This window comes from Embiotoca jacksoni, unplaced genomic scaffold, assembly GCF_022577435.1.
Source record: "Embiotoca jacksoni isolate LCO1_2020_lvr unplaced genomic scaffold, fEmbJac1.0.p SCAF_5, whole genome shotgun sequence".
Taxonomy (NCBI): domain Eukaryota; kingdom Metazoa; phylum Chordata; class Actinopteri; family Embiotocidae; genus Embiotoca; species Embiotoca jacksoni.
The window spans coordinates 4359995-4383225 of record NW_027185403.1 but is presented as its reverse complement, the minus strand read 5'-3'; the positions used below and the strand labels follow the sequence as shown (position 1 = coordinate 4383225).

Genomic DNA, 23231 nt, shown 5'->3' with positions numbered 1-23231 from the left:
CGGTGCTGCTGCTGACTGAAGCGTTACACCGGGAGAGGTGCAGTTGCTGTTGTGCTCAATAGGAGGAGCTGTTGACTCGTCACCTCATGTCAAAGAGCATTTCGAGCTTTATCCAGCGATCTATCTAGATAAACAGTAATTTGTCTGGTGACAGCAAAAAACAACAGTATGCCGGTCTGAGAGATGCCGCTCAGTGTTCAAACTCTTCGACTCCAAAACCAGCGAGTCCGTGACCACCATGATGTTAGAGGTAAAGCCTCTCTGTGGTCTCCCACTCTACCTCCTCAATGGTTTATCTTACTTTGGACCTCAAACGGTGCACACACAGAGCATCCTCTCACCTGCTCGCTCAAGGGAGGCCATAATTATAATTAAGTAGATGAAGACGACCTCAGGAAGCAACATGAGAGGAAAAAGGTAATTAAGGGTATCTGGAGCATCATGATATCGCCCAGAAGAACGTAGTTATCTCCTCACATCCAATTAAACCTTTCTTAAACGTGACGTGAGTATATGTAAATGGATTTCCCAAATCCTTCTGAGAGAGCACCTCGGAGTGACACTCATGCCCATAAATTTAACATTCAGGTTCAGAATTTGTTCAAGCTTAACAGGAGCAGGTGCCAAAGGACATCTTCTAATATCTCTCTGAGATTTCACAAAGAGCGACCTGTCCTGCGGCATGATCACAGTCAGCGAGGTGAAATCCTACCCTTTCACTCGCACACACCTTGAATTGAATTAACGAGGAGACTCCTCGCTGTGTCACCGCCATCAGAGGACAACAGTGAATGAAGAGCAGCATTCACCAGGGACTGCTGGTGGATTTAATTAGTTTGTGTTTACCTCCTCGTGTGATGCCCGAGAACCTGATGCAACAATCACGGTTGTGTTTGTGTGTGTGTGTGCGTGTGCGCACATTCACACACATTCACACACACAAACAGCGGTAAAAGAGATAAATTGCAAGTGCCTCCAGTCTATCAGCGCGTGGGAACGGCAGCTCGGTTGGGAGGAAACTCCAGACAAGAGATCAGCTCCTGAAAAGGAAAGAACGCAGCACATTAGTGTTTCGTTTATGTCAGGGAGAGAAACCACAGTGAGCGAGAGAGGAGACGTTGGTTTGAGGTGTGCTGGAGTTTGTCATCAGGGACGCTCTGTTGAGATTTTACAGCGTGGAGGGGGAAACGTAGCGATGCACGACTCACAGGGAACATCTCTCACGATCCTGAGTGCACCATCAAGCAGGAAGAAGCTAAAAAAAAAAAAGTATGAATTTATGGTTTATCGTCTGTCAGTAACATCATTATTTTAACAAATAACTGTAATATGTCTTAAAAGAAGAAACTATGAATTCATATAGAAAACACAATTTCCTGCATTACAGCATCCGCGTTCACTCGGCTTCCTAATCATGCTTGACAGAAGCCTTCAGCTTAAATGGGTTGAAGATTACATATTATATTCAACTCGCCAACAGTTCCACTCCCATAACAGATTTACCACAGTTTACCCCACGAAACACTTTTCTCTGCTCTTAATAGTGGATACATGCGGACGGATGGAAAGCCTTATACGAGCTTGTGGGGGCAAAACATTCCCCATTATTAATTCAGGTACAAGAACGGCTGTACTAAAAGGAGTGGACGAGCGCTAATTTTTCAAATGCAATGACTGCAGCAAACGGAGGAGGCCAAATGAGAGCAAATCATGCGCAATTATAAACCTTTGTTTCCCAGAGCAACGGGGGGGGGGGGGGGGGGGGGGGGGGGGGGGGGGAAGAGCGCGCCGCCATATAACCCGGTGGAGGCGTATTAAGAATGTTCGACCGGGCTTTCGGAAGGAACCTCCGATCCTGGCGGCGAGAGCTCTCTAGCTGGTGAAGGTGGAGAAGAAAACTCCCCTCTCTAGGCGGTTGTATAACCACTTAATATATGGATCCAAGCAAAGTCGTACACACACAGACACGCAAACATTTTGAGTACGCTCCATGCCAGAAACCACAACACACCGACTGCCTCACCAATTAAACATCATTAACACGATTCCCCCTAGGTGTGCTTCTCAACTAAGTGTGATGTGAATGCACTGTGCCTTTAGCCAGGCTGACAGCCAGGCTTAATTGGCTTTTGAAAGACACAAATGTCCTCATGTTAGGCTCTAAAACCAGTCTCGAGTACAGCTTCTGCAAGAACAACAACAACAAAAAAAGGAAAAGAGGCAGAAGAAGAAGAAGAAGAAGAAGAAGAAGAAGAAGAAGAAAAAAAAAATGCAGCCCTTCAAGCAAGAATGGGCACAAACTTTGAAGTAGACCACTTGTCTTGTCTTGGGCAGGTGTGTGTCTCTGTGTATCTCTGAGGAATGATAGCAAGGGCTGGCAGGCTTAAAGATGTTTGAACACCTGCACTTAGATCACATCCTTTACAAACCCGCCTCTCAACAGCAGATATATAAAAATAAACCCGAACATCTTCGTATACTCAAACGTCTTTTTATAATCAAAAATATCATCCCAGCATTTACAGTGTATTACAACAAATGATTCTATGCAACTGTTAACAGCCTTTACAGAAAATGAAGAAATATATCCATTTTTGGTCTATGTTACAAACCAGGAACAGCAAAAAGAGAAGGGAGGGAGGCCGGAGGGTGAAGAGGAAGAGTTCAGGTCGACCCCGATAACCTCCCTGGTCACCTTTCGGTTCAGACAGTGTGATGCCCCCCCCCCCCTCCCGACCCACCACCCGTGGTCAAACACTACATAATAATCCAGTGACTGCGGGAACCGATGCTCTTCTGTGAGACTCCCGGGGATTCATTATGTCGAATAACATTTTTGCATCACAGAGAAACTGCGAGTTCAAGCTCATGAGGACTTCGCCGCCGCGGCTCGATGTCAACATTCCAGTAACCGTGGAGATGCTGCATCTTTACTCGTCTGCCACCTACACGGCGTCCCTGAAACGCTCGCACAACATTTCTTCCCCGGCCCGAGATCTGTGCTCAGTCTTCTGTGTCCTTGTACAGTCAGGTACAGTCCAGTCTTTGATAGTCGTGGGCGTCGCACTCTCCCTCTCACGTCTCCACAGTGTCTCTGTGTTGCCTCGTCTGCCTGTCGTCTCGTCCACGTCCCAGAAGTGTCACCGGCAGAGTTAAGCCTACGTGCTCTTGATGCCCTGGAAGCCGCAGAAGTTCCAGCGTTTCTCCAGACTGGCTCCGACGCCGGTCAGCTCCTGCCTGAAGGTGCAGGGCAGCCGAGACAGGAGAGCCTCCACCTCACCGGTGTTGATCTGGGGACAGAGACACACGCCAAGTCCACATGGTATAAAACACATTTGTCTGCACTCAAACACAACCCAACTAAACTATGCAGAAATGTTTTTATTCTTGCAATTGATCTTTGATAAATAAAGACTACTTTGGTCTATTTTAGGTCACTTGCTGGTGCTTTCCCATACAATGATTTATTCAATCTTAAATTCTGTACAGCGTACCACAATATTTTATACAACTTCTGAAAAAACCGGTGGGTATTAGTGATGCTACATAGTTCATATCCATGTAATGGGCCCTTTCAAAGGTTGTTCTTATCTCATGGGGGTCCACAAGGGTCCATCGGTTCCCTTATAATTCGATATTCCTTACGTTGAGACATATTATCCACAGATACAGAACAAACTGTTATGAGAAGCTAGATGTTAAGAAGATATTTCCTTGTTTATGTCATGGACCAAAAATATCTCCAGATATCTTTATAAGCTGGGCCTCTAGTAATTATGTTTATTTTGCACAGCATGTCAGCAAATATAAAAACCCAAAGGCTGTAACCTTGATTTATTTTCTGATTCAGAACTGTCACAAACTGCTCGAGCCAGTGAAGTAAGTCGTGCAGTTGTGTTTTAATCAGCTGAAATAAAAGGCTTAAGATCGGGTCTTTTCTCTTGTCAGCAGACCTGGAAAAGGTCAATTCATGCTTTTATCCCCAGCAGGCTTGATTACAGTTATGTGCTTTTTTTTTTTCTGGTCCCGTAGAGAAATAATAACAGCTGCAGCTTGTGAAGAGCCCTGCCGCTGGAGAGAGTCCATTAGCCCGGTCTTTGCTGTCCTTCACTGGCTTTTTGTCAGATGATTTTAAGATTTGACTCTTGGCTTTTAAAGCTTTATGAGGTCAGGCTCCTGCACATATCTGCGATTTGTTAACCCTCTCTGAGCGTAAACGCAGTAAAGTCTTCTAGCGGTCGCCAAATTTCACCTTAGCACTGTGAGTGACACATTTTACACGCTATTTCCTCTTTGTGATGTCTTTCCCACATTTTCTGATTTAACTGCAGATTTCTTTTATTTAGATGGCCATCAAAGAGAGGGAGAACATCACTGAATTATGCAACAATGCTAATCTTTGCATATTAAAATAAGACAATTAATCTTCATTCTTACAACAAATCCCAATTTAAAACTCTTTTTTATCTCCTGAACTTCTCAAAATGGTTTGCAACAGTCTTTTTAAATTATGATCTTGCTGACTTACTCTTGTATTTCTATCAGTTTTATTTGAACTAATTGGCTTTCAATTAAATCATACTTACCTAATGTTAAATGTATTTATCTTATTATTATTTCTGCACCTCATAATTAATAAGATTCCTTATTTTGAGACCTGGATCTCAAACATTTTGACCGTATCAGTGTTTTTAAATTGTGCTTATTTTTTTTATTTTTTTATATGTCTCCTTCTAAACTTTTTAAGTGGTGCATGTTTTGCTGAGTGAACAGTTAGGACAGCACTTTGCCATGAAAATATCACCAGCCCTTGCTAGGTCACCCAGTGAGTTGCTCCTACATCCACGCTTTCTCCTCGCACACACTCCACACCTCCTCTCCACTCACAAAAAACACTCACTCACTCGGGTGGGCTGAGGATCAGTCAGTCAACAGAAATCCTGAGGTGACACTGCCAAGTTCCACTGTACAAGCTGCTGTAGACAACCCACACTGTCTTGAATTAATAAGTGGATTGTTCGAGCCCTCTCCTGATGTCAGGACGCATTAAGGTCCACCAAGGAGAAATGACTGGTGTGTCGTTACACACAATGGAGCCACGCGTGTATGGAGCCACTAGATAAGCGGAGAGGATTGGGCTGGTTGTTGAAGAGTCTAGCCAGTGATATTGACAAAACTCTGTGGGCCGCTTGATGTGTAGAGTGAAGAGTCGGTGTGGGAACAACAGATGCACAGGAAAACTCAGACGCACACAGACAGACACGCGTGGGCGTACGCTCACATAGACAAACCGACACATGCACGCACACTAGAGAAAAAGAAAAGAAAAAAGAACGGGTACGAGAGAAGACCGCCACACTCTTTGCGTGTGTGAGAATGAGTCAGGATGGCGATGAGCATATTCATAGACTTGCTACAGTAATTTATTTGCGGCAACTTTGTGGATGTTGTTGACGGAAAGTTTGCTTCCATACGACGAGGAAGAGTACGCTGACGGTTTCAGCCGAGATGTTTAATGCGTCTCCTGTTTGGTCAGTGACTGTGACCGTAAAGACTGACTGATTGCCATGTTTTCTGAAGGTCTTCCTGTCGGGGCGGAGAGCAGACGCGGCCATTAATCTCAGTGTTAGTTTTTAGAGGTGACTCTGAAAGTTGGCATTTTGAAAGCCTCATATAAGTGGAAGTGAAGAGCGATAATACGTCGATGATGCCTCATCAGAAAGATGGGGATAAAGCAGCCGTGCTCCACCAGACGGAGTGGAGAGTGAGGGTGTCTGAGGATTGAGGGTGGTGTTTGACTTCAAGTGACAGAATGAAAGATCTGGTTTTAATATGTTTCCAGCATCAAGGGAAATCACGCAACTAGCCAGATATGGCGAGACATAAAAGCTATGAAATCTAAGTATAGAATAGTGAGAAAAACTCTCTTTGAAGTTTAACTCTCTCCAAAACAGTATTTTGAAGTATGTTGCCTGTGTGTGTTACTGACTGATCATGTTTGTTGTGTCTTTTTCCTGGACTCAGGTCTCTCTTACGAAAGTCATAACCAAAACATCCGCACGATCTACAACAAGGCACTCATGGTTTAAAAATAATCTAAAACATTAAAATGACAGGTAATACGCATGAAACAGACAAGATGGATTGTAAGAGTTGGTAAGCTTCAGCAGTGTCGGGAGGAAGATTCTGTTGGCGTTGGACGGAGGCAGACGAGCTCTTCCCACGAAATACACGTTGTGTTCCAAATGGCGTACTTGCATACGAACACTCACTATTTTGAGTGCATAAGTGCTTTCGCACTGACATGTATGGAAACACGCAGTGCACTACGAGTACCCTGGATGATGCACTTAGGACGTGAGCGTGAAACTACGGACACTTTCCACCTTCAACGGTCGCCATCTTGGCTACGTAGCGGAAAGGGGGGGACCGCCGACGTAAAGAATTTTCCAATTATGGCTTCAGCTGTTGCAGAACACTTGACAAAAGTGTTTATTTTTCACTAAGTACCACCGTACTGATGTTGGATAGAAGCAATCAGTGTGTTTATTAAGTGTGTTAAACGGAGGGCGTGAAAATACGTTCATTTCAGTGGGAAAAAAAAATAAAGCAGCTGATATGCAGAACGCTACTGTGTGACTTGGGACAACATAACCCTGTCGAAATTCAAGTTCTACACAGGTAAGAGTCCTAACACGTAGGAGCACTATTCACAAGTGTGCTAAGGGAAGTATGTCATTTGGAACACAGCAACTGTCTTTATGCTAAACTAAAGTAAATGACAGCTGCATGTAACGACATTTTTAAGGCACAGACATGAATGGTATCAATCTTCTCACGTATCTCTTGGCAAGACTATATACATCTGTCAAAATGTCAAACTATTCTAAGCTTTAAAGCTTCTGACCACTTTTGCAAGATCCATCCACCTCTAAGGACAGGCCTGTCAAAGCATTTAGGAGCACTGCTTGCATCACGTGTTGTCAGCTGCACAGCAGGACTCTGGCATACAACAAGTCCATATGTCAGCTGTGTGTCAGTCGGGAGACCGACACGCAGCCTGTACGGGAGCATGTAATCCGGACCGGTACCGAGAGCCGGCTCCGTCGATCGACTCCACAGTGCAAGTTTTGATTCATGTGAGTCTGTTACCTTGGTGTCCAAACGCTGCAGGTAAGAACAGATGTACTCGATGCTGGCTCCAAACGGGTGGACGTGCAGGAATGTCGAAATGATCCCTGCGGTGGAGCAAACAAGACATGCAAAGATGTTAACACGGAGCCGTGTCGCATACCTCCGGTTTCGGTCATCTTTAAAACACTGACGAACTACCAAAGGACGCTCACAACGCCAGAGTTTATCTGACTCCTTCTTCTCTCCTCTGGCCGAGTGCAACACCAGCTTCGAATGGCTTCTCCCAGAGTCCCATTACTGTTAAGAGCCTCTTGTACATTGTGGATCCAGATTAGCATTAGTGTTTAATGACGGCTTTGATGCTGTTGTCTCTCATCAAAGCCATACTCTCCCCCAGCTCAAGCAGACCATCTGTTATCAGCTCACAGACAGGACCAGGAGAGAGGTAATCCTCCACCTCTGCTTACCAACCACCCATTGAGCATGGAGGTACCAACATTTGAAACAAACACACACAGTGTTAAATCCAAAAGCTTTCCACTGACTCCAATGTTGTAGCAAAAAAAATACCATAATCACCCGAGGCTTTTAAGAGGAAAAATGCTTCTCCCAAGACTTTATTTTTGCCACTTGCACGAGGTCAATCGATCGCTGAAACACCAACGATGTCTGGAGCTGCTGACAATTATTAAGAGACTGCCTGGGAGTCTAACGGAGCATTCAGATAGAACACAGTGACATTTCACGGTGATGTATTTGCATGAATTCACCACCCATGTTTATTTGCCTTTAACAGCCAATGAACATGTTCTCCGACTGACAACAGACGTTTGTTGCAGCAACAAGCACGGCTCTGTGTGTGTGTAGATTACGGGTATGTGCCAGCATCGGAGCTCACCCGAAGAGTCATTACCAGTACATGTTTTTACAACGAATGATGATAAATTATGATTTTCTGAAAGTAATAGAATCTGCAGCTGTTCCTCGTATTTTACACAACATTTCCCCCTTTGAGTCTTAAAAACAGAAGAACACTCATCAAGCATTGCGCCTGCAGCCCCAGACACCGACCAGTAACCTTGTGCTGGTATACTTCCCGATTCTCGGTTTGCTGTCCATGACACACAAACCTGTGTTTAACCAAGTAATCACAATATATGCTGAAATAATAAAGCTACTAATAAACAGGATTTTGACCGAGTTCCCCTCCACTAATGAAGGCGTAGTGCAGAACCCACCCAGGACCTTCAGATGAAATGATGGGTGCGGCATCCAACAATTTTTCTAACTGTCCGCAGACTATGAAATAGTAATGCCCCCCATTTATGCAGCCATTGCTCAGGGGTGGAAATGTTAGAAAGTATTTGAAGCTTCCTCTAAAGCTGTCTATTTCTACTTCTGTCACGTTTTGTGTGTAAATGCATCACCGTGACTACTGAGGGTAGATGGCTTGAACGTGTTCGCCGTAATCCCCATTTGTGTTATTAACTGCACTGAGACTACAAAGATACAAAAAAAACAACCACTTGTTCGAGGGCGAGCGAGAGAGCCGGAGAGAGGCAGTCGAATGCAGCCAGGAGCCGGGAGGCACGGCACTTTAAAAGGTGCTCATTTTAATGCCATGTTATTTAAATCAGTTTTATGTGTTCTTTTGTGGTGAATGTTCACAAACAAATCTGCAAATTATCAAAGTAGCTCAATCCAAATGACACACATTGAACCATTCTAGAGCTTTAGTGGGCTCCTTTGTCGGGTCGATGATAGAAAACCTCGTTGCGTGTGTATCCCTAGAAATGCATAATGATGACAATGCAAGTTTGTATGTCGCCCTATCTACGACTCAGCAGTTCATAGGTTAACAAATGTATGCGTAAGTGATATTGGCGGTGCAGCAGTGTCAGCGTACCAACTAGCAGAGCTTCCCTCTCCGAGTGGATCGGGCTCGGTGGATTCTTCTCTGTTGGACCTTCTTTCTCCTGACTGCAGGACACCACCGTTGACACGGTGGCTTCCTACACACACACACACACACACACACACACACACACACACACACACACACACACACACACACGCGCGCGCACACGCACAGTTACCATAAACAGCCATTGGCACCCTTTTGACTGCAGCGTCTGATGTGATGTAAACAAACCTAAATTTAAGCTGATGCATGGCACTCAATAATAAAAGACAATCATACACAAATAATTGGATTGAACACATCAGAAAGTTTCGGCATCCGCACGTCAATCTGGAGAGACAATAAGGATGGGGGGGATAATGAGGCGAGGGAGGATATTGAGCCAGCAGCTATATTTCTCATAAAGGGATGCATATCACGCACACAATAACACAAAAAGGAGACAAGTTTAAAGAGAACAAATAGAGAAAGAGGGGGAGAGACTCGCAAGGCAAATGATCAAGCTGTTTGTTTCACATCTGACTGGTGGCAGAAAAAAAGGCAGAATATCAGAAGAGGTTTTGTCTGAGTTTGTTGTCCTACATAGCTGTGTGTGTACTATTTCCACTTGTGGAACAGGATGCCTGGTGGGCCTTTTTCTGTTTCTAATCTATCCATAACACCCCGCGAATGTGTTGTCAGTGCGTGGGTGTGTAGACATATGCACATGTGCAAGCAGTTTTGACTTTATGACTCCTTTATTTCGTAGCCCAGTTGTGTCTGAGTGATTTATTCAATGACAAATGCCTTTGCTGTGAACTGGTTTGGCCTCTAATGATCCGTCATGACACTAGAGGAGGTTACAGAGGAAAGTCAGAAGAAGAAGAAGGAGAAGGAGAAGAAGAAGAAGAAGAAGAAGAAGAAGGAAGGAGAAGGAGAAGAACAACAACAACAAGGGGAAGAAGAAGAGCAAGAAGAGGAAGAAGAAGGCGAAGAAGAAGATGAAGATGCAGAAGAGGGGAGAATGCGGACAAAACAATATTAGGAAGAGTGAGGGGGGCAGAATGTTTTTCCACTTACGCTGGTTTGATTAGCGCTCTCCTCGCTGCCTCTGTCATCTTGCTTCGACATCTCCAGCTGCGGCACATTAGAAACATATGAGGAAAAGCGCAGTGAGAAACAAGTAAGGCACTAATGTCGACAGACGGGGTCGGGCACAGCGTGGTGCACGAAAGCAGGCAAACACAGGCGTTGTCTATTTTTAGACTTGTCCAGAACTGAGCCACAGACAGAGACACTGAACTCCATGTGGGTATAATTAACTCTTTCTGAGGCAAAACTGGCACAAACAAGTCAGCTATTAAATATGTAACGGTGTGCGTCCTGATTTCCTAGGATATTTCCTCTAATGATAACTTATACAATCAACAGCAAGTTCATCTGCAGCAAATTTGATAACTAATTAACTGTTGATGTCATTTATCAAGCAAAAAGGGCAAAAAGAATCACTGATTCCAGCTTGTTAAGACATTTAGAGAGATTTAATGCTTTTCCTTGTGTGATATTGTTGTCAGTTGAATATTGGTGGTTTTTGTGATTGTTGGCTGAACAGCAGAAGCAGTTTGAAGACTCGATCTCTGGAAAACTGAACATCCTTTTGGTCTATGTATGTATACTTTAGATCAGCGATTCCCAAACTGTGGTCCATGTACAACTGGTGGTACACAAGAAACTTAGTGCAAGGCCAAACAATCGCACTCCATCTGGCCCAATAAAAAAAAATAAAAAAATAAAATTGTCATCTAACTTTATTTTATAACAGTTATTACATATCACATTATAATAGTGTAAAAAAAAAAATGTGTTTATCATTTAAATCTTTAGAAATACAATTTGCATGGGCTTAGCAACATAGGGTTGATGTGCCCGGAACAGCATAAAGCCAATGTTGGGGAGATGCAATAAGTTAAAATACTGGGACTTTAGGACAATCCTTTTTTAATTTTTTTTTTTTTTTTAAGCCTTTTACAATGATGTGTTTATTTGTGCGGATACTTAAGAGAGAAGTTGTTGGACAGGTGAGTGTGGCAGGGAGTTTCAGATGCGATTTGACAATCCGTCGTTGTTCTACTTGAAGCATATCAACACCTTGAGCTTATGAAAAGCAGTTATATAACGTCATGTTTTGGCTCTAAAGGAGGCTTTCTACAGTCTATGAAAATGTTCCAGGTGATGTCATTTTGGGGTGAAAGACATTTACCAAGCAGGAAGGGTCCAGAGAAAAGACACCATTGAGTTGAGTTATGGGGAGTGTTGGATCCATAATTTTTGCTTTATTCACAGTAGACACTAAAAGTCGGAATATCTTGGCTGCACCATTATTTAACGTGTCTCACACAAGTCCCTTAACCGTGCAGAAATTCAATACGAAAATCACTGGACTGGCCCTTTAATCAGACAAATAAGAGATCAATCAAAAAAGAAAACAACCCTTAGTGGAAGCACAACAATATATATGAAAAAAATGATTAAGACATTTGTTGTGATCAAAATAACAAAAGTTTAATAGCTCACATGACCTGCACTGGTGTCAGTGAAAGTAATATGTGGTGACGGCAGGGACAGTGATTGAACCAATGGAGGGGAACTGATGGCATGAAGAGATCCCTTCAACATGACAAATCATCCCACAATGACTGCTAATCTTCAGCGAAATCCACACCCAAAAATTGATTTCTCTTTCTCCCTTTAATGAGACTGTCTCTCGTGATTCATGTTTGCCCATATACAGGAATTTAATTAGCATATTTCCCAAGGCTCACAGTTGTGGCGCCACATTTCTAATCAACTCTCCCCGCCATTAACAAGCTATTGACAACTCTGTAACTCCGGTTGATCTGAAGAGGAGATCTGTTAACAAATTCAACTCTGTGTTTCAGGAAACCTGAAGTGGTCTCAGAGCAAAACAGACAACACGCCGAGCGCATCCCCACGTGGTTTGAGAGCCTTTCGTTTGTGTTATTATCCAATTTAATAGGTGATTTAACCTGAGGCTCATTTTAACGACAGCCATTCCTCTCATACCGCGCCAGAAGGCACATTAACAAACATAAGCACCTGAACACTGGGAATATGGGACAACACCTGAAACATTAGTAAACACGACGACGCTAACAGACAAAAACAACCCCTGAAACTTGAAACTGTTTCTGAGATTGAGGATTGTGCATTTAGTAGTGTACCACTGTGGTGATGCAGCTCGGCATTAATCAATATTAGATGGAGTTTTGTTGGAGAAAGACATGCCTTGATGTAAGTAACACATTCAACAAACATGATGTTGTGATGGATGAATAATGTAGCAGGAGTGGCTGAAAGTGATGATATGGCCTCGCATAGCGCTGAGGCAGCATCAGTGGTTTACATTAGCGTAATGTCCGCTGCAGGCAGTAACTTCCCACGGCTGGACATATACTCACTTGTATGATGGCTGCCTCGTGTATCCTGAGCCTGCTTTGAGTGTTAGCTTTGCACATTCTGAGAAATTAACAGGCAGATGCAATACGCTCATGAACAGTAGGGGCAGTGTGGAGGCAATACGGGGACATGTCGGGGTCAGTAGGCATTAAAGCAGCGATGCCGGGAAGTTTTGAAGCCATGTCAACAGACAAGATGAGCGATTACCTACATCTGTGCGATGTGTCAGAGCTTGTTAGAAGAATTGGTGTGAGATTAGCAGCATATTAGCAGCAAGGAAATGTGGAAACAGTTCGGCACTGTTCCGTCTGTCCTCGGCGCAGAATAGGGACAAGGGGGATGGCGTCTTTTGTCCCCCTGTGAGCAGATTCCTGAGCTGGCTAAGCAATTGTATCAATCACTGATCCACCGACACCAGCTTCCCCAAAATAATACGGTAATTTTGCCATATTTATTGTTTACATCATGCAAAGTACAGCGACAAGCATGAGAACAATTAGGCTGACGACGCAGCCGGTTGTCTACGTGAACACGTGGAGAAAAAGAAATCACACTGTGATCTGTTAGTTTCTGGCTTGTGATCAACCCATTGGTTTGAGTGACGTATGCGTGTGAGTTGGTGGTGGTCGTCAAATAAAATCTCACGTGCAGAAAAGTAAGGAGACAAATTTGACTGTGATCAACCATGCTGAGTGTGTTTCTAGTTGGGAAGTGAATGGATTTTTTTTTTGTGTGTTTTAAATGTGTTTGCAGTGAAAAGATGCAGTTCAGAACAATAGACATCCTGCTGCTTATAAACTGCACTATTTGGTTTGTTGTTCAACAAACAGGTTACAACCTATAGGCTAATTGTGCAGCTGTTGATTTTGGCTGAATATATTTGCTGGCATGGATATTTTCAGGAGTTTTTTTTTTTTTTTTTTTAAACACTGTTTACATTTGGATAACTGTGTAATGAGATCCAATCAGTGCAAATCTGACTACCCCAAATGTGGTCTGACTGATCCGACTGCATCCAGATCCCAATGACCGTTTACATCTCGTATTGTTGTGCGTTTTCCCGTTTGTTAATACCAGGTGAAAAACGGTGTATTTGTTGATGTTTGTATTGTTAATTAGTATATTCCCATGCGCTATAACAATCCTAATCACAGTTACATTTAATAATGCATAATGTTAATTTATTTATTTTCTTAGTAACCCATTATTAAATTTTTTCAATTATGTCCACTAGTTTGTAAATATTTGATGTGTCCGAAAATGTTTTGATTACAGTCGACTTAATTACGTTTTAGTGCAAGTAGATGATGCAACTGAACAAAGCAACATCTCAGATGAAATGAACTAATCATAATGTTGCAATTAGTGTAGACAGTCACACTTCCTCATTCTGTTCAGCTGGTGCAACAGGCTGCAGGCCATGTGAGGGAGAATAAACATGAACACCCAAAGATACTCAGTTTATTATTATTTATGAGGACAAAAAGTACCAAAACCTCCCATTTGAGAAGCTGGATGTCGAGAATGTTTGGCCTGTTTTTGCTTGAAAAATAACAGATATTATTATTTTTATTACCAAAATAGTTGCTGAGAAGATCAGAACTCGTACAGTAAAGAGACTAAAGATATAATATGGTTGTAATTCAGTAGATGACTTGGATGAAAATGTTTCTTTCAATTAAAATGGTCAATGAAAGGTTTTTGCTGTAATGCAGAAGCAAATAACAAACAGTCCTGCACATGATTATTGGCTATAACAGTTTTTGTATGGGGCATGTTATTCTGAACAAATAAAACCGAATGAAGGGAACTCATTTTATCGAGCCGCTTAAATGTAAAAGCTGCAATATCAACTTTTTGGGGGAAAAATGTGAAATTAAAGAGTCAATTATGTTGTGTGTTAAAAAAGAAAAAAAATGAAATAAGCTGTGGAGAGGGAAAGCGAGACGGAGAACAGCAGAACACTTATTGAAGTCAGAAATTGTAAGTCGCTTTATGGTCGGCCCTCCCCTGCAGTTTTGATATTATGAAAATGCATCCAAAATAGCTACTGTGGGATATCTGATGAGCTTAGAAAAAGAGTTTAAAGTAGTACAAATTATTCAGTCCTTTTCTCAACCCCAAACTACATATTACAACATTCACATTGTGCCCTTTTGTTTATTGATGATTTATTTCTTCAATTTCTTTCACGCGTTGGAAACTTAATGTAATGTCTTGAAGTAATTTCTTTCAATATTAGAGTGCAGATTAGAAAATGTTCACTTTCAAACAAAGAAAATAACCCAGAAATGAACTCTCCTATGAAACGCACAAAGAAAACATGCTGCTTTTACGCAATATTTCCCCTTTCTCTTTAAAAAGTGTGTCTTTTGTCATACTGACCTGGATCAGCTGTGCGTTCTGTAGGTTCTGGAGACCCTCCTTCAGGTTCTGGATTTGGTTCTGCAGCTGCTGCTTGTCCTCCAAACTTTTCTCCAGGTCGGCCTCCCGCTGTTTTAATTCTTCCCTCATTTTTAACAGTTGCTGTGAAAAAAAAAAAAAAAAAAAAAAAAAAAAAAAAAAGATAAGCTTGAGGCACTGACGCTACGACTGTGAACTAACACTAACCTCGTACTCAATTGCTAAGCCATTTGTTTCATCAATATTCAGCATGAAATCCCTACAACGGTAACTGGAATTTCCACTTGATATAAAAACAACAACAATTAGATGTGAATTACAGCTTTACTAAACATTTTCTAGAGAGAAAATATTGTTGTATTATCTGCTGTCTTATTATTCTCTCATTTATGTGTCAGAAGAGTATAAACAATAAAATGACAGATTACATAGAGTAGAAAAACATCAAAAGAAGAAAAACAACCCATTTAGGTTCGATACTTTCTTTGCATGGCGTAAGATCTAGTACCGAGAAAGATTTAATAGCTAACAACTATACTCATCTCCAAGTTGTCCTCTGGAGTTTTTTGTCCTAAACACAGATGGAAAGATTACTCTCCGGCTGTGTTAATTTGAACAAAATGAGGTGCCGTGAGTCGCAGAAGGATGTTAACAGTCACCACTTTTCATCCGCACAGCGAGTACTTTTTTAGTTACATGCACCCTAATTCCCTAAAGGGAAAACAGGTTGCCAGTACATGCTGATAGTATTTTATTGCAATTTGAGCGACTGCGTGATACAACATGTGGACCCCGGCGAGGAGAGGTATCCAATTTCACTGTCTTCCAGTTCATTTAATCCATTCTCCTAATCTCTTCATAAACACACCATGAGAGACGCAAGTTGGAAAGGTAATTACTCTCTGCAAGCAGAAATGAACAGCAGGAACTTAATGGATTCTCTTCTTCTAAATATGAATCGATCATAATTTCCATCACCTGAGACAGCTAGCTAAGTGAGGACACTTCACAAATGTCAGAATGAGTCAATTTAGAACTTCTTTCATGTTTAAAAAAGAGAAATTTGAGGATTTGTGATGTACCAATTATTTTTCTTTTGAAGTGCATAAAGTTGGTAATTCTGTACCATTAAGATTTAGTGCTAAGAAGACCCGACGGTCCATAACCGTCCCGGAGCTTTTGATCATATCACATGATCATCATCAGCAGATAGGCTTCACCTCATTGACATGAAATTATAAATGTTAGAATATATTTTTTCCCCCTTAATTATGAGCACTTCAAGGAATTATCATCCCTGTTGGATTTCTTCTCAGTCTGCTGATGACCATGTGATTTGATTGAAAGTTCCTGAACAGCCACTAAATGGACCTTGTGGTGAGACTATTGAAGAATAATGACCTCCAGTTAAGGATAAAAGGTCAAAAGCAAACTGTTTACAGTCACTTCATTTCAAATATTCATAGCACGTTTATCTTTCCTGTTGAAGATATATCATTATTATTAATGTCGTAAATTTGTCTGTGCCTCCGGTCCTTTCAGATATTTTGCACACATCTTTCAGAAACATACACACATGCCGTATTACACAGCATCGGCATTTCAATAATTCTATTTTTAACTCCTTTTATGGTAGTGATTTCTTACCATAATTTCTTCCTGATCACATTTGGTCGGTTGATCTTCGGATTACATTTTCACATTTTTAGGCTTTTTTATAAAATAAAATTCTTGGTGTTTACAGAAGCGACAATATCAATTTCTGATATTGTCGCTTGTGTAAACACCAGTGACAAGAATAGCAATAAGAACTTCATTTCTATATCCCTGAAAAAATAGTATATGTTGTATTTCATGGACATAAAAAGTATACAACTATGAGCTGGGTTTCCTTTGAGAATGGAAGATTGAAGAAGCATTTCAACAGCATTTAGAAGCAAACTTACTGTTTGAGATTCAAGGCACATTTACAAAGAAAGAAAAAAAAAAAATCCAATATTGTTCATACCATTCTTTATACAAATGGACTGAAATTGTTTTAATAGCCTTGGGTTTGTTCCAAGCCGCGCCTGGGTGTTGTTTGAACAACGGGACATGACCCTCTGATTCTAACAACGAACATGTTTTCCTATACAACACGAGTAAGCCTGAAAATATTATATTTTTTTCGTCGCTCTTCACAGCTGCACTTTTCGACTTGCTCCTAAGCTCCTTGAAAGTGCTGTGTCATGAATAAATTACAGTCAAGATTTTCATCTCGCATTGAAAATTCGATGGGTTAAGATCTTGGTGCAGAATGGTAAAGAACAGGAGATAAAAACTCATTGTTGGACAGATGACTGGAAGGTAGCAGCGTCTGTGTGTGCGTATATATAATGAGCATTACCTTCTGCATGCCTTGCAGAGCCTGCTGGAGGAAGCTGAGCTGCTGTGAGTGAGTGCTGTCCTCCTCGCTCCTGATTGGTTGGTTCTTGCCTTGTTCCTGTTTGAGCAGCTCCACCTCGTTCCTGTAGGCGTCCAGCTGGCAGCGCAGGGAGTCGTTCTCCTCCTTTAAGGCTTCTGCTTGGGAAACAGCTACACACAGGAAACACAGAACATTTTGAAATATGCTGGTTATTATGGCTCCAGTCATTCTCTCGACACCCAAATTATTATCCATCTGCGTCTCAATATTTTTGGTGTGTGGCTGTTGAGGCTATGCTCTAAAGTTTTTCTCCGACCCGACCCTTTTGTGGAGATGTAGACAATTCCACAAAAGAAAATATTAGAGGTCGTTAGGTCTGACAGTGACATTTGCAGCGATGATTGAATCGTTCTCCATTCTCTTGAGAGCAGGCACAGAAAAGGAGGTGAATATCAAAGCATTCAAATTCAGAGACTAATAGCCAAAGAGTGGAATCCATTTTTACTTCTCAACATCTTGAAACTAAGAATAGCACATGTCCGTTTGATAGATGTTGCTAATAAAAACATCTCTGCCCGTTTCAAAAGGGCACAGCGTGTCAAGAAAATGATCTTGTTTTTGTCTACAAACCAGGTGACATTAAAGCCCCTGAAAACCTTTTTTTAAATCCTTTCCTTTTTTTCCAAACACAATGTTATGTGACTAATGGTGTGAGCTCTTCTTGACTGGGATTGGCATGAAATTTCCCAGCTGAATCACCAATACAAAACACTGATGACTACATGAAAAAAATATCAGGTTCAAGCCATAGACTGTATAAAAAAGTGGACGTGGTTTGCGGGTCTAAAAATGAGTACAATGCAGAAGTGCTTTAAACTGCAATACCATTGAGTGCTGCTAGAGGTTGGCTGGTTATTTCAGTGTTGTTAGCTGAAGTCGCTCCTTCTTATTAGTTTTCTGGCGGTCCATCTGAAAATAATCCTAAATAAGATTCAAAAAGCTGTTTTTGGGGGCGTGTCTGTTTGATTGACAGGCCTGTGATGCAGACAGGTTACGGCTATAGGATAGCCAGTCACAAGGTCAAAAAAAAATAAAAAAAAATTGATTTCTCAAATGAAGCTGCTCCACTCCAGGTCTGATGATCAGACACCTACAGTATATTAACGCAGACTGAAAGCTGTAATAATCCCAGAGTGTTTTGTCCAATAGCTCTGTATTGGACATTTGACCTGACCTATTAAGCATAGAGTCTAGATGGAGGGAGCTATTATTATATGAGACCTGCTCAGCTCCTGAGATGTCCAGTATTATCAGTTCTGCTCTCCTGCTGTGGGCCTCGAGCTGAAGCTCTTTGGGAAAGTGCAATACACTGACTGAACTGGGTAGATAAGCCCCATCCTGTGTGTGTGTGTGTGTGTGTGTGTGTGTGTGTGTGTGTGTGTGTGTGTGTGTGAGAGAGTGTGTCTTGTTAGGTTTTGTGTGGGTGTTCATGAGTGCTGCCTGCAGTCTATCATGGAGGACCATTGGCACTGTTAATGAACTCTTGCTGAGTGAGTGAGTGTGTGTGTCTCTCCGTGTCTCCACGCTGAGTTCTGTGTGCACATTTCTCCCAGCAAAATGAAGGTTTGAGGTGAGAAGAGTATTGATCTGAGGGCCTCATCAACTTGGTGTGAGGAGATGTCAACCGCTTGGCCAGATTCGGTTACATAACGGGCAGCGCTATCGACTTGCAGATATCCGCGAGCGCGCCTGTACGCACACACCTCCGGGGCATACAGTCATGCACGCAGGCGGTTTCTTTTGCTTTCTATTCTGAACACGAGTCAGACGCAAAGCATCGATTCACTTTTTAAGAGGCTGCAGTCATAACACAGGTGTTTGTAGCCGGGCTGGTTGACGTGTAAACATGCCCCCTTTGCTTAAAGGTTAGTGAGTAAAAGGGGGTGCAACACTCAGTCTGTAAACTCAAATACCAAGAAGTGTCACATTAACACCTGTCAGCTCAGCCTTTCCAGCAGCATTGAGCAAAATGATAGCTCTTTGACAGCAATGCTAATTACTGATAGCAAAATTGCAAGGTTGCAAAAGAGAAGGGTCTGAGCTGACGACTGCATTTACATACATTTGCATGCTGATTAGAGATGCTGTCATATTTGCAAGTGGCGGAGATCAGGCTGATTAAAAGGAAAGAATAAAGAGTACATAAAGAGGGAACAACAACACGCAGAGAGGCACAGGACATAGGATGAGAGACAACCTTACATGCGGTGGTGAGTTGTTTCTGAATGTTGCCCTGGTGGATACTTTTGACTTATAGGTTATTGTTATGGGGGTTGAGAGATTAGCAGCGTTAGCAGCACCATTAGTTTTTGTTGCTTCAGCAAACACAAAGATACTCCTTTGAGGGGAAAACGGAAGATTATGGCACTTCAGTGGCACCCCAAATCTGACATTAGATGGCAGCTGGCAGGTTTGGTCGGATTCACACAAACACACTTCTATGTGTACATTCAATGGGGTGGACCGGGGTGAATGTCATTCGGCAGTTATGTTCAACATGAAGTCAGTAAAGCGTGCACGGTGTCAGCATCTTCTTGTACTTTGAAGGTGTTTTTTTTTATTCATGCGGAGTTGTCAGATTCCCGTCGGATGCTTGGTGGATGATTACTGTCATTTCAGTCAAACACAGCTGTCTCCCTCAGTTATTTTTAAAGACCCCGCATTCATCCTCTGGAGATCTCGATCGGCGTACATCCTGTCAAGATGACAGAAGCGATGAACTGCGGGTACGTGCATGCATATGCATACCTGAGTCCTCGGAGTCCTTGCTGTCAGGGACGTCCTCCATATCATCATCCGACATCTCCATCTCCTCCTCTCGTCTGATGCCCATCAGCTGCTCGTTGTGCATGTTTCTAATCTCCTGCAAAACACAATGAGAAGAGGGGCAGGTCAAAACTGCAAAGACTCACGGGTGAGGCACATTTAAGCAGGTGTTGAACAAGAAGGAGTACCATCATCCGGTGAGTAACAACTTTTACAGTTAACATTAAGCATGAGCTGCACGGAATCCTTTTAATGCATCAATGCATAAGAAAGGATAAAGAAAGATGAAAAGGAAGGTCTCAGAGGTCGGGCTCAGATCCTTCTCTAGCATAGCGATATGGCATATGGCAGGATGAATACAGTAAGAGCCTACAGTTTTATTACAATAATGCAGCAATACGAACAACCACAGCTTCTAACAATGAAGTCAAAGCTCCATAATTTAACAAGATACCGATTCATCACGACAAACCATGACAAGTGTCTCGGTTAACATCCTGCCTACTGTTCGCTTTTTTATGCCCATGTTTTATGCTAATTGAGCGTACATCTGGAAACACCAGCAGTAACTGTAAAATACCAATCTTCTCTGTTTCATTTCACCCTCGCAGACAGACTCACTAATGACTACATCCATCTGGAGACCGGTAACCAGAAGCTGGTTTCAAAATGGTTTAAAGATTAAGGTCGAGCCACTGAATTGGATTGGCTGTAAATAAGACCGAACCTTCCAGATCTGCCTCGAGAGAAAGCCAAAACATACAAACAAAATAAGTGTGATACATTGTTCACATTAGACAGTCGATGCTTACACCAAACCGAGAGCATACAGTCTGATAAAATGGGCCTGTAAATACCAATCAGCTTTAATTACCAGTTGTGACTATAAGTCAGTGCTACAGTAATATACAGTGTCTCTACATCTAGGAGGTCTGAAGCACAGTCAACTGAGATAAATTGATTTAAAAAATTTACATGTTCTTGAGTAGCTCTGACAGGCCCAATATTTTACCTTGTTTTTTTTTAGACATGAAGCAATAAACTTGAATCATCACAGCTCCTGGCTGAAAAGGTGACCGACACTAGATGAGCACTTGACTTGCTGATGTATAGAACGCACATCACATCTTATAATAAAGGTTGGGATTTAACTGTTTTTGCAGCTCAACAAAGGCTGTTAGCCCCAGTTGACTCCAGAGAAATTAGAGTTCGAGACAGGCAAGGAATCGATCAATACCATCTCACCAAGATACATTTCTCCCCTGCAACTTGGCTCATTTACAGTATTTAGGTGTGTAAAGTGGTGTATACAATGACATTCATCCACGATATGCGCTTTAATACAGTGACAATGCGTAATAAGGCATAACTGACCTTTAGGAGCCTTTAGGGATATGTAATCAACAGGTTAGATGTACAAGTTTCACACATTCAATGAATTAAAGAATGAGACTAAAACATGAACACAGGTTTTCGCGTAATTCAAAGGCAAGAGTGTACTGAAACACGTATATACTGTATATACTATATGCAGTATGTCCAAACACCACCAGTGGATAGAGACATGAGTGATACGTCAATAATAATTCAAAATAACAGGCTGGAAACTCCTAAAAAGCTGAAGGGAGCAAAAAGCTGCCAAGGAGTAAATCAACTTACAACCATCTGTCAGCTGACGTTATCGGCCTGGGCCCGTGGCAGAGGTCAAACAGGTACTCTACACACACATGCACATGCAGACACACAACCATCTGGTGTGCACACATTCACTGCATACACACAATCACCTACACCACATAAAAACACTGATGGAGACGGGCAGCTGTTGTCTGATTTTGCCTGGGAGCGGCAGCTTCTCAACACTGCTGCTTGTTCCTCCATATTTCAGCTCCAGGTCAGAGAAAACAGACTGGATATACAATATGACAGAGTGAAACTGCCTGCCTGTTTGATGATAAACCAGCCCAACTGTAAACAACTGTACTTACTTACCCATGCTCTTTACTTTGGCCAGGGGCTGCCAGTGCTGCAGCCTCTAAGGCAGGTATTCAATGTGGAAATAGACGTATATTGTGCCATATTTTTGATCATTAATCATGTAAGCTAAAGGAATTATCAGTTGTGCCAAGACTAAATGAAAGATTTGTCAACCACCTCTGCAGCTGCATGCATCTTTTTGACACTTTAAGCCCATTATTGTGGTTCTCTGACCTTCACACAGAATGTATGGTTGCATCTCCCAGCTCTTACTACCCCCACATATATAACCAAAGGCAGCGGCTTCCACCTCAGAAAAGCTGAGTGCACTCTACCAGTCCAGCAATAAATGACAGAGTAAAGTCACTGGTGAGGAAATTTGAGCATCTAGCAAGCCACAAATTTGTTTCTCATGAACCATGAGATAAAATACGAGTGAATGTTGGGCTTGAATTCATTTCAGATGAGCAGTCAACTTGATGAGGCCACTAGTAGTAAGGTTGTGCTTTTGATGAGGATGTTTTTAAAACATTCTACCTCCAAGAGGTTTAAAAAATGTTTTTTAAATACAGCTTTAAATCTGCAATGACTAATTTTCGATGTTGTCCACTAGACAAGAAACACGATTAGAATTTATTCGGAGTTATGTTTTTAGTAAACTGAACATCTAAGTCCAATATCTAGCTTTTAAATCTGGTTTTCTCTCCACTGAGTAGTCGGGGCAGCTGTTTAGTGGCTGAATGCCCCGCTGAGTTCACCTTTTGTCTCCAACTATGTCCGCTGTTTGGTGCTGGACAGGAAGCATACAGTCTGGTTTTGAAGCTATTTGACAAGATGCTGATTGGTGAGACTGATCCAAAATAGTAAAGTTGAAAAACCAAAACAATGAGCTGAGAGGCTAAAATGCTCCATAGTGTTTGGAGGAATGGCAAGGTCAGGTCGATATATATATATATATGTAGTTTTTGATTGACCTCTAACCTTTTTTAGTGGACTTTTAAATCTTACCAGTTGAGCGTGACCTCACGAGGCACACTCACTTTTCACAGGTCTGATTCTGGGCCAATTCCTTATTGGATACGTAACAGACAAAGATACAGACTCAAACCA

At 42.0% G+C, this 23231-nt stretch overlaps 1 protein-coding gene across 2 annotated transcripts in view; it reads right to left on the bottom strand.

Annotated features, from left to right (window-relative positions):
* Positions 1–2475: 2475 nt before the first annotated feature.
* enox2 (ecto-NOX disulfide-thiol exchanger 2) overlaps positions 2476–23231 on the bottom strand; it is a 169401-nt gene continuing 148645 nt past the window's right edge. For both annotated transcript variants that reach the window (XM_069170718.1, XM_069170719.1), the window contains 7 exons: positions 20127–20241; positions 17301–17488; positions 14897–15037; positions 10115–10171; positions 9041–9146; positions 7153–7238; positions 2476–3290 (listed from right to left, as the gene is read on the bottom strand). In XM_069170718.1, the coding sequence (XP_069026819.1) occupies positions 3159–3290; positions 7153–7238; positions 9041–9146; positions 10115–10171; positions 14897–15037; positions 17301–17488; positions 20127–20241 (825 nt within the window). In that variant the 3' untranslated portion in view covers positions 2476–3158. The remainder of the gene's footprint in view (positions 3291–7152; positions 7239–9040; positions 9147–10114; positions 10172–14896; positions 15038–17300; positions 17489–20126; positions 20242–23231) is intronic.